At 40.0% G+C, this 14571-nt stretch overlaps 1 protein-coding gene across 2 annotated transcripts in view; it reads right to left on the bottom strand.

Moving 5' to 3' along the window:
* EFHC2 (EF-hand domain containing 2) overlaps positions 1–14571 on the bottom strand; it is a 62565-nt gene that overhangs the window by 15022 nt on the left and 32972 nt on the right. Inside the window, exons 8-11 of one of the 2 annotated variants that reach the window (XM_086740106.1) lie at positions 13077–13242; positions 11907–12049; positions 5429–5625; positions 763–896 (exon numbers count right to left, since the gene is read on the bottom strand). In XM_086740106.1, the coding sequence (XP_086596232.1) occupies positions 763–896; positions 5429–5625; positions 11907–12049; positions 13077–13242 (640 nt within the window). The remainder of the gene's footprint in view (positions 1–762; positions 897–5428; positions 5626–11906; positions 12050–13076; positions 13243–14571) is intronic. The other variant, XM_086740113.1, reaches the window with a different exon arrangement.

Below are 14571 nucleotides of genomic sequence, written 5' to 3'. Positions count from 1 at the left end.
ACCACAGTGAAAATCAAATGCTTCTAGGAATAATCTCCTCCTCTGTTCCACATCATTAACTTTATCAGTACCCACCACAGTTCATACGCTCAAGTATTCCGGCTGTGGGATAAACTGCAATCAGCTTGCATTTGAGCATGATTTCCTCATTCAGGTATCTGTACATTTGCCCATCACCATATCTGGATCATTGCCAGAATTCCGATTTCTGCTCCCCCTATCTATGCTGAAATTACTATCCAAGCATTAATTATTGTTCTCACTACTACTTTCCAGTCTTTTTTAAAGATGCTTACCACTGCATCCTATAATTTCAATACACCTTGGTTCCATGAAGACACTCTTCTTTATCAATGATTCAAAATCCAAATAACACCATTTGCAGGAGGCAGCTCAAACATTCCTTCCTGAATTTCAAAACTACTAATTAACTTGTTTGACTCTTAGGATGAACTTCTCTTTATCTTTCAGTGTATACATTACTGCTGACTTGCCCTTCTTCACAACACCTTGTGCCAGCTCCATAAAAAAGCAGACAGATTTTAGTTATGCTTTTCAGCTTACATGAAATGATCACATTTCTCTTTTTTCCTGGGGCATGGATTCACTTTCTTTTTCACACAGTCTCCAAGTAAATGCAAAACAAATGTATGCCATTTGTCAGCTTACATGTGCAGAAAGCATCAAGAAACAGTCATGCTCTATACATTCTTGGGAAATGTGCCTTCATTAAATATTAAAAACCAAAATCCACTGTCTTACCTGAAAGGGTCATACTCAATCACCTTGGTATGCTCAGGGTCAGTGTCTGCAAACACCTGTCTGATTTCGCCAGAACGAGGTTCAACTATGTCTTTCAGTTTCTTGAGGATGGCACCAATATCAGCCACGGAGAACTTAACAAAGAAAGCAAGATATTGATTAGAGAGAAAGACACTATGCAACCAACTATGCATGTACCAGCAAAAGTTGCCAGGATGCAGGACAATGTTGAACTGTGAAGTATTATTAGTTTCTTCATTGTCTCACTTCAAATCCAAAAACCAGCACCATGTTAAGTTTGGAGAGAAGCTTGCTACTGGAAAAAAAAGGCTTCCTACTGTGAATATAAACAATTAAACAAAAATAATCAGATCATGCACTCTCAGAAAGCTTATTCCAGCTACATAGAAGTACACCTACTTTTGCTTCAAACATTGACTTGTTAAAGCAGAAGTAGAAACATTTAAAGTACAGTTCTAATAACTTGATCCTCACTTTATATTGCTGCATCTCACTTAATTCTCAATTAATAAAATTCACCATGTTAAAACTAATCTTTTCACTGTTTGCTCCAATGAACTGTTGAACAGATATTCTGTCGTATTAGACTGAGTATGCTTTTATATACTCAGAATTAGCAGACTGGAAATTTGTTAGCAACCAATTTTTCCTCTTATGTAAGAAGAATGCTTATTTCTTCCAAATACAGGCCATTGAAATAAAATTAAATTTAGATAAAGAGAACTGGAACACTTAAGCTTCCACTCTACATTCAGATTGTTGTGTTAGAGCTCTACCAAAGATTTAAGTGCTATACTCATTTTTAACATAAAATGTAAACATCTATGTATTTAGTCATGAAATAGGGGTTGAGTCCAAGCATGAATATCTGATATGCCTTTACATATGTCATGCTCTACCTAACTTACAAAGCATAATGAACTGTCCAAAAATAGCTTTCTCCCATTTCTTCCAGTAAACAAAGTTGTTTTAACTAGCAGTTATTTGAAATTTAGGACAACTAGTATTAAGGATCTAATCACAACAGAGACTGGGCCTCACTCTCAATTATGCTGAAGTCTGTCTACAGCATTGTATTAGCTCCACGGGATCTAGAAAAGGGTATTTGAAGTCCCTATGACACTGCCAGAGAAGTATAAAGTGATTCAAGTTTAGTAAATACATCAGCAGTTGCAGGTAACGTAGTCATATTTCGAGAAAACAGTTGCTGCATACGCCAAAACTGCTCCAGGTAAAACCTTGGCATGCAACGCCATGCAAGGCAGTACTGTGGAGCAGCTGGATCAGCAATCACGAAGTTTGAGAGACAGCAACTTTTTCAGTCCTCTCCCCAAGCTGTTATTGTTTGGGCCGTAAGCACATGGCTTTTTTGAAAAAGAAAGGAACAGAGATTGAGAAAAGACTGGATAGAATAAATCAATCAGCGGAGTATTTAAAGATGGACAAAGTGTTCTGTCTATTTAAAAAACTGCCTTCTCTACATTATCAAAGCAGTTATTTTTACATCTTTTTTCTAAACTACATATTCCAAACACCTACACAGACACCGAGTATCTGCAGCATGGCAATAACTCTTTAGTCACTTTCCTCCCTTCCCATGTAATTGCTGACCTGCCAGTTGTCACAATCTAGTTTTGTTTGATTGTCTTGCTTAACTCAGAGCTTATTATGTGGAATTCAATCGAAGTAAAAACAACCTCCATGTTTGCACTGCAGAAGACTACAAAGTCTGAACAATTGAGACTGTTTCAAAGACTATTAATTCATTTCCAAGGAGGCACAGCGATGCCTTATTTGAAAGAGTTCTCCTCAAACCTGGATAACACCAGTAGGACTGTGCACAACACATGTTCTGCTTTGCAAGCAAATTTACACTTTATAAATAAGTCTGTTTTCCTTACATTGGAAAATAATCTAAAAGTGTTAAAAACTTTTGAGGATTAAATCCTTAAAGTTACTTTCAGTACAGGTGGCAATAAAAATGACAAGACCCAATGATTTTTCTCTCCCCATAACTTAGTAACAATAAAATAAACAAAATTTTGAAAGAGAAAATGAAAACTTTCCAAATAATGGTGTCAAACAAATGTTTCAATGATAGCAAAATCAATTCCTACCTGCATTATGATTACCAATCAAAATTTAATCTAAATCAACATATGCCTACAGAAATGTGGTCAAAATGGCATTTTCCAGAAGAAAAAGATTCCATCTGGATTTCTTTCACCAATTTTCAGAAAATGGACTGATGTGTTCTGCTGAAAGAAAATATCTGTCTATTCAGAAGAAAAATTTTCTAATTTTAGAAATAACCAACAAATACTCATCTTAAAATTGTTTCCCCCTCTTCAAATCATCTTCTGGCTCCGCTCTTCTCTAATAATTGCTGAAGTTCTTGTGATTTGAGTATCTAACGCCCCGATTCATTGAGGCAAACAAGGTGTGTCCTTACTACTGGCGCTCTATTCAAAGGATGTGAATAAAGCATCTATCATTGGGAGAATAAACCTTTTTTTTTCTACCAGCTGTTTTAAAAATCTTAGCTGTGCAAAGAATATTTCAAAATTCACTTTAAAGAAGCATTTTAGTGTTGCTTCTTCCCATTTTGCAGATTTTGTTTTGATAACATACAGTCATTCAGTCTGGAAAACTAAGATCTCATCTGTTTGATCCAACATAATCAATGCAAACAGCAGTTTCAAAGAACATTTACAATCAAATGATGCGCTCTGCGTTTTGGAGAACAACTTTGGTTTTGATTCTACTAGGAGGAGAAACAGCCTAGCAGTAAGAAAACATAACATATATAGCTTTGTATATTTCACTGCTTAAAGCATTAGCAGTCGTAGCATTTTACATCAGCAAGCATTTTGCAGACCTTCCTCAATATTCCAGGGAAGGCAGTTGGTGCTAACTCAGCAGTAATTTACAACGAAATCACACTGTTCTGCTATTTTCATTTGAGTGAACTGCACGTGTGGCCCAAAGGCAGCACAGGGTCAGGTTGCATCTACCTCTGCCTCAGCAGCACAATGGCATCAAGACTCGCAGTTCCCAAGACTGTGCTAGGGCTACTGGCATCTTGGGAGTCCTGCAGGTTCACTCACTTTGGTGAACCAGCAGACAGGGAACAATTAAACCTGCACTAAGAACCTTCTCCACCCACAAAAGATCTGGACAAAAGGGCAGAGGACAGTATCTTGTAGCTTGGATATCTTCCCTAGGGGTACTCTCAACAAGCCTAAGCAAAGGGGCAGCTCTGGAGAAGGTCTGAAATTCATGCTGCTGCCCACTATGAGCTATGAAACATATGCACTGCCCCAAAGCCCTCAGAGCACAGCCTAGTCCAAAGGCTGATGTTCAAGAGCACGACGAGATAAAGCAACCATCCAGAAGAGGCACTGGGATGCAGAAACACCTTGCCTCCTGAGCTGAGGCATTTTTAAGATGCATCTCAGAGTGACTGGGTCAGAGCTGCACCTAACAGGAATTTCCAAGTATACCAGGGTACATGTATTCAAATATTGCAGCACAAACTTAATCATTAAAAAAAAGGAATAATCCACCTTTCTTATCAAACCAACATAAAATCCCACAAAACACTCTGTTACTTTTCTGTGGTTCTCCATCCCTGTATCCTTTCTTTTTTGACCCCTTTAATAATTGCTGCAGGACAATCAATTTCCTCCTATTGGATACTTTCTGGCTTTGGCAAAGGAGGGCTTTTTACCAGCCATTTGTGTGATGACTGCTAGCATAACGTACACATCAGCAGAGGCACCCCAGCTCTCTATTTATTGTTGCTCTGCCCTCTGAAGGCAACACCAAAAGACAGTGAAACTCAGTGCAAACTGAAAGCTTGAATTCCTCACTGTGATATGAATTTCTAATATTAAAAGGGAAACATTTTGGCAGATAAATACGTATGAACTCAAAAAAAAATCAAATCAGGGAATAAAATAGCCTCATCGATAAGACTCTAAATTGGATGTGCCCACATCTTGAATACTGTGCACTGTTCCAGTCTCCACATCTCACAGTGCCTTGCAAGGACAGGCTAAAAAGGGTGAGACTCTTATCTGCATAGGATTAGGCTGAGGGGGAAGAATGTGTGAAATTTACAAAATTATGAAAGTGATGCATAGGACGAATGGTGTTCTTCACCAAGCTCCAGGACACGAGAAGTAGCATTGAAACTAGTGGGAGGTTGGTTTAAATCAGATAAAAGATATTTACTTATTTTATCTTTTTTTTTTTTACATTTTTTTTTTTACAAGCAGTGAACTTCTCAAGTTGCTGCCACAGAAAGCTGTGGAAGCAGCCAGCATCTGCAGGTTCAACAAGGGTTAAATCAATCCAGAGGCAAGAGGTCCATGAAGTCTCACGAATGAATAGGCAGGGATATACCTTCTGACAACCCCTACTACAATAAGAGTGGATGTGGAGAAAGTAGAAGGGCAATGGACAGTAAAGAGTGACCAGGCTTGCATTGGCTCCCTACCTAGCATCTCCTAAATCCATTGCTAGACAGGGAGCACTGGGCTGTGAACTTTGGGTGAAGAAACTAGGTATAAATAATTCTGAAAAATCTATCAATATGATACAGTCCTTAAAGATAATCTAAAATAACAAGAGTCTGCTTCACCTCATTTGCATGCTTCTCCATGTAGTTGAACGTGTACTCATCAGCATCCACCAAAAGAAAGTTGTGACCATGGAAACAAACTTCGGCTCCAACAAACAGATTCTGAGCCGTGAAGTATTCAGATGGCTCACTCTTAAAGAGTTCCTGCCCGGGCTTCTTAATGCGACCTCTTCCCAAGAACTTTCCACCAAATATCCCTATGGGAATAGAATTGTAAATAATTAATTGTGGCTTTACTTGAGGGGGAAAAAAAACCCACAAAAGAAAACCCAAAAGAAAACCCAAATCAGCTGGTTTGTATTTAAATATCAGTTTTAATCCTTGAGTTTCTTGTCTTATAATCTACTGTCTCCCTCCCTCTCATTGCTAAAAGAACTCTTTCTGCCAGTGCCCACAGCAACAGTTACATTGTGCACATTCTGTGACATGTCTCATTTGAATGCCTGCCAAACACCTTCCCCTTTTTTCTTTTCTTTAAAATGAGACAGAAATGTGCCTCTTCAAATCGTTCCCATAACCCTGTCGCCAGCCTTGGGACTGACCCTTGAGAAACATAAGATGCAAAATGCAAGATGAAGGCAATTATCTTTGAACTGTTAAAGCAAAAAAAAAAGAAAAAAAAATCACAATTTAGGATAGCATAGTTCTACGAAGATAATGAATTCCGGTGCATTGTAATTCTAACTTGTTTTTAAGGGCTTTTGAACGTAAAAAAAAAGCAGGAGTGACATGACACTATCTTCCACATACTGTTCTGCCAATGCAATTTAATGGCAATCTGTTATTTCCTTTGCAAGCTGGCTATGTCACATTATTTATTTTCACATTATAATTATTTTATTCATGCCACTGGAAACTGCATGCAGTGCTCAAGGGTATGTAAGACACGAGAAGGATCATTTTGCTTTCCAGTAATATCTGCTGGTGCACCACAAGATTGCATTACATATACCAAGCTTCCTAGAAAACATTCTGTCACATGTTTAGCTTCATCAGGATACGTGCCCTATGACAACTCTGGAGTGCCTGGGGTGAGTTTCCTGTTTATATTTGAGCTTCCAAGACAAAAGCCAAAAAGCATACTTTAGTAACATTTAATGACATCTTACATATTAGGCAGTGATGCAAGTCCAATAAAAGGCTGATGAACAGTGTAATAAAATGTCTTTTATAGTCAAAATTATAAATGAATGTGAAATCCAAACTACTTATTAAACCAGAGTTTGGATCAGACGTCTGTCTTAATTGCTTTACTAGTACCATAAAAGCAAAAGACAAAAAATATGCTATGGTAATGGTCAGGTCTAGCTTGAATTAAAAAATTATTCAAATCACTAATGTAACTCTAATAAAACATTCTTTTCACTGCGCTATTAAAACAAATATGAAATCTTGGCAACTGTTTGTAATACTTAAACAGAACCGGTCACTGTAAGACTGGAATTTCACTCTTGTCTCTGTATTTCCCTGCAATTGTGCACTTAGATTGGAAACTTACCTTAAAACCTTTGTCCCATAATTGTTTTTTAAACATTACAAGTTAGTACACTTCATGTTGTATTAAAAAAAAAAAAACAACCGAAAATATCTCTTAGATTACAGATTTTACACTGAAACTTGACAAGAAATTTTGATGGAAATCTACAAGAGCCAGGCTCAAAGCACAAAATAAACACCACAACCAAAGACACTCTTCCATTAAGATCAGATCAGAATTTGCAGGTGTTTGTACAGCTGTTGGCTTGGTCTTACACTAAGTAAAAAAGGAATTGTGATCTCCTACATGGGGAGACAAAATTCTCATGCTTTGACTCCCATCTCAATAAGTGTCAGATAAGATGTCCAGCCCTATGCATTCCAAATACAGTTTCACAGTGTTACTAATTTTCCTGCTTTACTAACCTGATCTCCTTCTCTGACAAGGTGACCCACTCAGTGGATGAGGGAAAGTGGATGTTGTCTACCTGGACTTTAGTAAAGCCTTTGATACCATTTTCTACCACATTCTCCTGGAGAAACTGGCTGCTTATGGCTTGGATGGGCATACACTTTGCTGGCTAAAAAACTGGCTGGGCCCAAAGAGCTGTGGTGGGCAGAGTTAAATCCAGATGGCAGCCACTCACAAGCAGTGTTCCCCAGGGCTCAGTATTGAGGCCAGTTCTGTTTAGCATCTTTATCAAAGATCTGAACGAGGGGATCAAGTGCACCCTCAGTAAGTTTGCAGATGACATCAAGTTGGGCGGGAGTGTTGATCTGCTTGAGGGCAGAAAGGCTCTACACGGGGAACCTGGTCAGGCTGGATCGATGGGCCAAGGCCAACTGTATGAAAATCAACAAGGCCAAGTGCCAGGTCCTGCACTTCAGTCACAACAACCCCATGCAACACTAGGGCTTGGGGAAAAGTGACTGGAAAGCTGCCCAGGGGAAAGAGACCTGGGGATGTTGGCCGACAGCCAGATGAGTATGAGCCAGCAATGCGCCCAGGTGGTCAAGAAGGCCAACAGCATCCTGGTTTGTATCTGAAATACCATGGCCAGCAGGACTAGGAAAGTGATCATCCCCCTGTACTCAGCACTGGTGAGGCCACAGTTCAAATACTGTGTTCAGTTTTGATTCCCTCACTACAAGAAAGACAGTGAGGTGCTGGAGTGTGTCCAGAGAAGGGCAATGAAGCTGGTGAAGGGCCTAGAGCACAAGTCTTATGAGGAGCGGCTGAGGGAAGTGGGGTTGTTTAGTCTGGAGAAAAAGAGGCTGAGGGGAGACCTTATCACTCTCTACAACTACCTGAAAGGAGGTGGGCGTCAATCTCTTTTCCCAAGTAGCAAGTGATAGGATGAGAGGAAACAGCCTCAAGTTCACCAGGGAAGGTTTAGATTGGATATTAGGAAAAAAAATTTCACCAAAAGGGTTGTCATGGTTGGAACAAGCTACCAAGGGAAATGGTGGAGTCACCATCCCTGGAGGTAATCAGAAGACACGTAGATGTGGCACTTAGGGACATGGTTTAGTGGCACACTTGGCAGTGTCAGGTTAACAGTGGAACTTGATGATCTCAAAGGTCCTTTCCAACCTAAATGATTCCGTGTTTCTATGATAATAGTGTGAAGTACTTCTCTGCAACTTTCGGGTTGCTGGACTGAGAAAAGTAAGAGCAACTTTATTACTTCCATTTTAAGACTGAGATTTGGAACATTTTTACTTGCCAATTTGTATCAGTTCATGCAAATAAAAAGGTAAAAATAGCCCTCTGAACCTGGGCACAAAAGGGATGGTCAAGTTGGTTTTTTGGAGCCATTTCATGCTTTAACTCATCCCCTCTCCCACCCCAACCCCTTCAACACTTTTCTTTCCCACAACAAATTTTCTTCTTGCTCCCCTTTTGCACACCTTACTCCTTTTTCCTAGCTGCTCTTATTTGACCTCTGCAAAGCCTTCTCATTCTTAACCTTGAAGAAACCCATTCACTTTTCCTTCAGACATGACTAGAATGAGGGAGGGCTAGAGAGAGAGAAGAGAAAGGGAGAAGAAAAGAAGGAAGGTGGAAACAATGAAACTTCTGCAGTCCCAGGCCTCCTTCCAACTGCTGCTCTGCCTCCCTGCCATCTCTACTACTTATCCTGCCTCTTCAAGGCTGTTCTCACTAAACTCTCCAATTGCCAGTTCTTAGACGTACTCTTCCACTTCACCTATCTACCACATCTGAAAGTCAGCTACTCCATCCACTTTCACATCCCAGGAAAGTGAAAAAACCCATTTACAGATACTTGACTTTCATACGCATCTTAAAGCATTTGTTATTGTTGGTATGAAAACTTGCCCATTTATTGTTTCATATTTTGTTTGACTAGCAATGTTCAGTGGGCCCCCAGCTGCAATCTCAACATGTATTCTGATTCCAAGACAAAGAGAAGCCAGGGAGAAAAATCTGATCTGGAACCCACGCTGCTGAGAACCTGACCGACTGACCACATCTGTACTGCATAGTGCCTGGCCCTAGCTCTGCTCCGGGTGCTGTGTGATAAACCTGGGGTCTTCAAACACAGCTATTATTTTTCTGTGTTCAAACTGTTTGGAGGCATGTGACAGTTGTGTTGCAGTGCAACAGAGTGGTGTTTTACAGCATAAAACTGAGGGTAAGTATTGCAGTTGATCGTGGCAGAAGGACCTGGATTTTTGAGTGTCCAAAACCTCCTGGGACAGTGATAGATGACTGATAAGGGCGAAGCAAGCCAAACCTGGTGCAGCCTTGACTTTACTGCCTTGCAGGAGAGTTTCCTGGAGTTAAGCATCCTCCAGGAGGAGCCCTGGCCTCTCTGGGGCCTCGTCTAGTTGGAATGGTGCAAACGAGAACCAGGAGTGACCGAGCAGGTAATACAGATGATGAGGGTCCAAGATTCAAATTGTTCACTGGACTTCTTTAATGTAACCATGCGGCTGTACCCTTAACATCCTTTATGTCTTCAGACATAAAGAACGTTAATCAAACATGTCACTCACTAGTGCAGAACTGAGCTGCTTTTGGATCTCACAGCAGCATTACATAATACATACATACATACATGTATATATATATATATCTTTAGCTTTAATAAAAGAAGTTGCATAAATTACAAGCCACTGGATGGCAAGAAACTAGTAAAATAATGATGACAGGGTACTGCTGCCATAAAGAGTGTTAAATCTTGATGTTGCAGTGCAGCAGGGCTAACTGGGAATGCTCACTGAAACTTAGGCAGGTACTCTACACATTTTCAAAATATTTCTCAGAGAATTGCTTGTATTTGAATTGGGGGTGAGGTCCCTATTTATGCATTCATAACATAGTTGGATACCAGCACAAATGCCATTAGTTCTTTGCACTGAAAAGGCTCAAGCCTTCCCAAAAACCTACTCAAGCGCACGGCACTCAAAATGACTTAGTAGCACCACTGGCACAGAAAGAGTTATCCAGCAATACAGAAGGGTCTAGATATTCACCACACCTTTATTTTTTATGGACGTTATGTTCATCATAGGTCTGAAAAGAATTAACATCAGAAATCATTTTCAGTAAAGGCTTAAGCGTAGGGTCACAGGATTACTCAGTCCTTAACTGTAAGCTGAATAACTGGATCTCAGCAAGTCTACTGCTGGCACCAGAGCCTGAAGCAAGGGGGAGTGAACAGCCCTCCCTAGGACAGTCTTTGCTCTAGAGGGTGAGCTGGGAGTACCGAGTCCAGTGAGCTGGTCACCATTGCAGGGCACACCTGAAATACCATACTAAGGTGCTCTGTGCCAAGAAGCTGACACAGGGCAATTCAAGGAGTATCAAAAGAGCTAGATGTGAGGTTCCACAAGAGCCTAACAGGGTAACTAAGGAAACCTTCTATTACTCTTTTCCCCTTGCCTTTGAGAGAAATTTCCTGAGTTTTTTTCTCTTTGTGGTTTTATCAGAGGCTGGCAGCAGCTTTTAAGAGTCAGTCCTTCGACTGCGGATGCTGAGAGGTGCTAGAGCACTTCTGGATGTTAACTGCTCTGAAACTGCTGCTGCAGATGTTTTGTGGGCTTTGCAGAAATACACTAAATACACTAATCTCTCCAACAGGGTTATCCTTAGCCAAGGCCTCCCTGTCTCTCTGAATTCCTGACATCCTTCTCAGTGCTGTGTTCTTCCATCCATGCACAAGTCCCTCCAAAGAAGCAAAAAGATGCTTGAAAATCACAAAACCTTTCATATCTTCAGTTGGAGGCAGCCTACAACAGACAACAGTGGTCAAAATAATTTAACCATGACAACACCGGGTGACCATGCTCCAGCAATAGGATAAATGTGATCAAGCAATTAAGAAATAACAAAGCATTTGTTGCTTAAACAGTGTCAATTTGGCTCTTGAAACTCAATTCAGTATTATACATACACAGGTACAGACACTAGCACAGGGCAATCTTCACTCTTTATGTGCTCAACACTACGTGGTTAATGATAAAGTATGTTAAAAAATATCACAGCTGTTTTGCTTTCATGAGCTGCTTCTTACAATAGATGCTGTATAGGTATCTTAACGTCATAACACAGTCTTGCAAAACACAGGATTTACTCTTTTATTCTTGCTGTCTTACATTTCCTGTCCCTATTTATCATCAGTTACAATACAATTTATGTATGTTATCCACAACAAAAGCAAATGTTTAAAGGCCAAATTTTCAAATTAAAATGTAATAAAAGTTCAAATACATTAAACTTTCAGTTCCCAAAAGATATTGTGAAGTACTGTCATACAATGAGCAGCATTATTCTGAGTGATGAAGATTATAAATTACTATGACATACAGCTACGCAAAATAATGCAGTAGACCCGCTGATGTAATTCCCATTGCATTTAAAAATTCACATCCCTGCTTCTGCTGAGTCTAGCCACAATGTTTACTGTAAACTCTAACCAAATAAGCAGGGCAACTGCGACTGACTGCAAGACAGTCCTGCAAGACTACATCTTACCTGTATTTTGCTGTGTATGTTCAAAAACTGAAATGGTGTCATCACTCAGGAAGTAGGAAATAATGAATTTCCGATCCTTGTCAATAGGACTATCTGTTATCAGTTTTGCAAGAAAACGCAGTATGTTACTTTCCATGCCACTTCTAAAAAGCAAAAGAAGAGGTAAAAAATAAAAAAAAAAACAAAGTATGAAAAGTTTTCAAAGCTAAGAGGTGCATTCTCCTGAGTTTTGTAACATACATTAATTGTGTTATTCCTGGACCAAGAAGGGAAATGGCATAAGGTTCCCTGCTTCGTCAAAAAACATTTTCAGCTTAAATTAACTAGCTAGAGTCAGCCAGATAGAAAGGAATCATTTTCAGGGGAAAATTACTTCTCTGCCACAAGTCTGGAATGAATTTGTATTCATATTCAGTCACAAATCAAGCTCCAAGTTTATTTCCAGAAAATTATAAAGGAAGAACACAACCAAGTATGTATATTTTCCAATTAAATTCTGAATAGCAATACATACTAGGATTATCTCCACAAAATCAGGTCACCAGATGATCTTACTAGCTGGATATCTGTTCAGTGACTGTGTTTTAAATGATTCACAGTATCGCCATATGCACTACCAATACATTCCCAAGCCTTTTTCTAACAGCTTTCTTCTTTTACAGAGGTTCTACCAGTAAATCCCTAGCATGTGACTTCGCTTTCCACTTAGGCTTCCACAACCACTGCCTGACAAAGAATTTCATAATGGAAGGTAAAGGGCTAATGCTTTAATATTGCTACAGTAAACTGCATGACATTCAGCAGACAAAAAAAAGTAAATGCCAGAAAGTAAACAGAAAAACAAATCAATGCTGGACTGCTGAAGCATACATAATTCCTGACTAACTCCTGGACTAAGACTTCCATCAAACTCCCACTAAAGACAGCAGAAGGGAAATAAGTAGGGGATGGGAGAGTCAGAATATTTGCCTTCTCGAAAGAGAAATTTTGCTGAGTTCAGAGGAAATTGGAGTACTATGTCACTAAATAAGTGCTCATGCACCTGTCCCTTAAAAGTCTGATGAGCTGCATATTTTGCTGAAAAAAAAAAAAAGAAATCCCTACTAAACATTTATCTCCTTCACAAAAAGACATAATATAAAAAGTCAGAATTATTTTTCACTGAAATACCTGTCTTTCTCCATGAATTTCTTGAAATCTTTTTGAGGAGGCTTGAGAAGCAGGCCCATACAGGAGCACAAAGAATCCTCTTCGGAACCAAATCCATTATAAGGAGGAAACGTTTTTTGTGGTTTTGGAGTTGGTGGGGCCTTATATGGAACTGGGGTGAAATCTTCTACAACAAAGACAGCAAGACTTATTTATTACTGTTGTGACAAAGCCATTCTACTAAGGATTTAAACTTCCAATATTAATATTTGTTAGCCCATTTACGTAGCAGAGCACTGATCAAAGTCAAACTAGGATGCCTTTTACTGTTATAGGTTAGAAAAAGACTCCATGGAAGCCAACAGTGAAATTATTGTTTCTTCAAGGGTTTCAAGATTTCATCTATAATCTTAAAATGTTTGGCAAATATTATTAAGATACACAGGCCAAAGGAAGAAAAATATAGTTTCAAAATGGGATAAAATAATAAATTAACAATTCTAAATTATGTTTTCAGTTTTAGCCTTTGAGACAACATGATTAAGTAAATACTTGGCTTACGAGTTTCTTGACCTCTGCTTTTTGCCAAAGGAAAATAAATACATAAATAAATAAAATGTTATTCATTATTTAAATCATATATATATATGAGAAGAACTTGGCACATTGAAGCCAATCGCTTCAGTCCACATCTCACTTTATCCAGAGTTTCGGAAGCTTTTACTCTTTTTCTCCAGTCTCTATTATTTCTTTGCAGTAATCAATGGTCCTGACTATCCCAGCTGCACAGCAAGAGCTCTCCTGACCTAGCAGAGCCATGTCTGGTCAAGGACCTGCAATCATTTCCCATAGGGGTTGCTCCCAAAAGCCCTGCTGCCTTATGGCCCCTCCTTACTCCTCTCTTGGTGAAAATGTTGCTGTGCCATTTGGCCCTTCATTGCTTCCCTGCACTGCTCTTTTGCTGCAACACAGCTTCCAGCTGCCAGTGGGGTTCATATAAAACTCCAACAGAATAATACAGTCTGCTGGTTAAATAAGGTTAATGGAAAACAGAAAAGGTGAGAGGGAAAGAGTAGCTTGTATAATGGAAGAAAGTAAATGGACAAACCTGAGGCAAATGAAGACATAAATCACAGGAACAGAGGATAATTCAGATTGGACGGAATCTCAGGAGCTCTCTAGCGTGATCTCCTTGCTCAGGACAGGGTCAGCCCCAGGCCAGACCAGGCTGCTCCGAGCTGTATCCAGTTGGGGTTTGACACCTCCCAAGTCGGAGCCCACGCAGGCTGCCCTGGCAGCCTGCCCCAGGGAGGAAAGCTTTTCCTGATACCCAACTCTGAGCCGCTTGTTTCCACTTACGCATGTTGTCTGGTGCCCTCCCACTGTGTACCCCTGTGAAGAGCCAGGCTGCCTGGTCTCAGCAACCCCACCATGGACGACTGCAGGCAGCCGCTCAGGGCCCTTCCCCAGCCGAGCAAGCCCTGCTCCCCGGGGCGCTCCTCAGCCCTGACTGTCC

This window comes from Chlamydotis macqueenii, chromosome 1 (genome assembly GCF_036417535.1).
Source record: "Chlamydotis macqueenii isolate bChlMac1 chromosome 1, bChlMac1.mat, whole genome shotgun sequence".
NCBI classification, from domain to species: domain Eukaryota; kingdom Metazoa; phylum Chordata; class Aves; order Otidiformes; family Otididae; genus Chlamydotis; species Chlamydotis macqueenii.
Note: the sequence above shows the minus strand (reverse complement) of the source record. Positions and strands in the feature narration are given on the sequence as shown.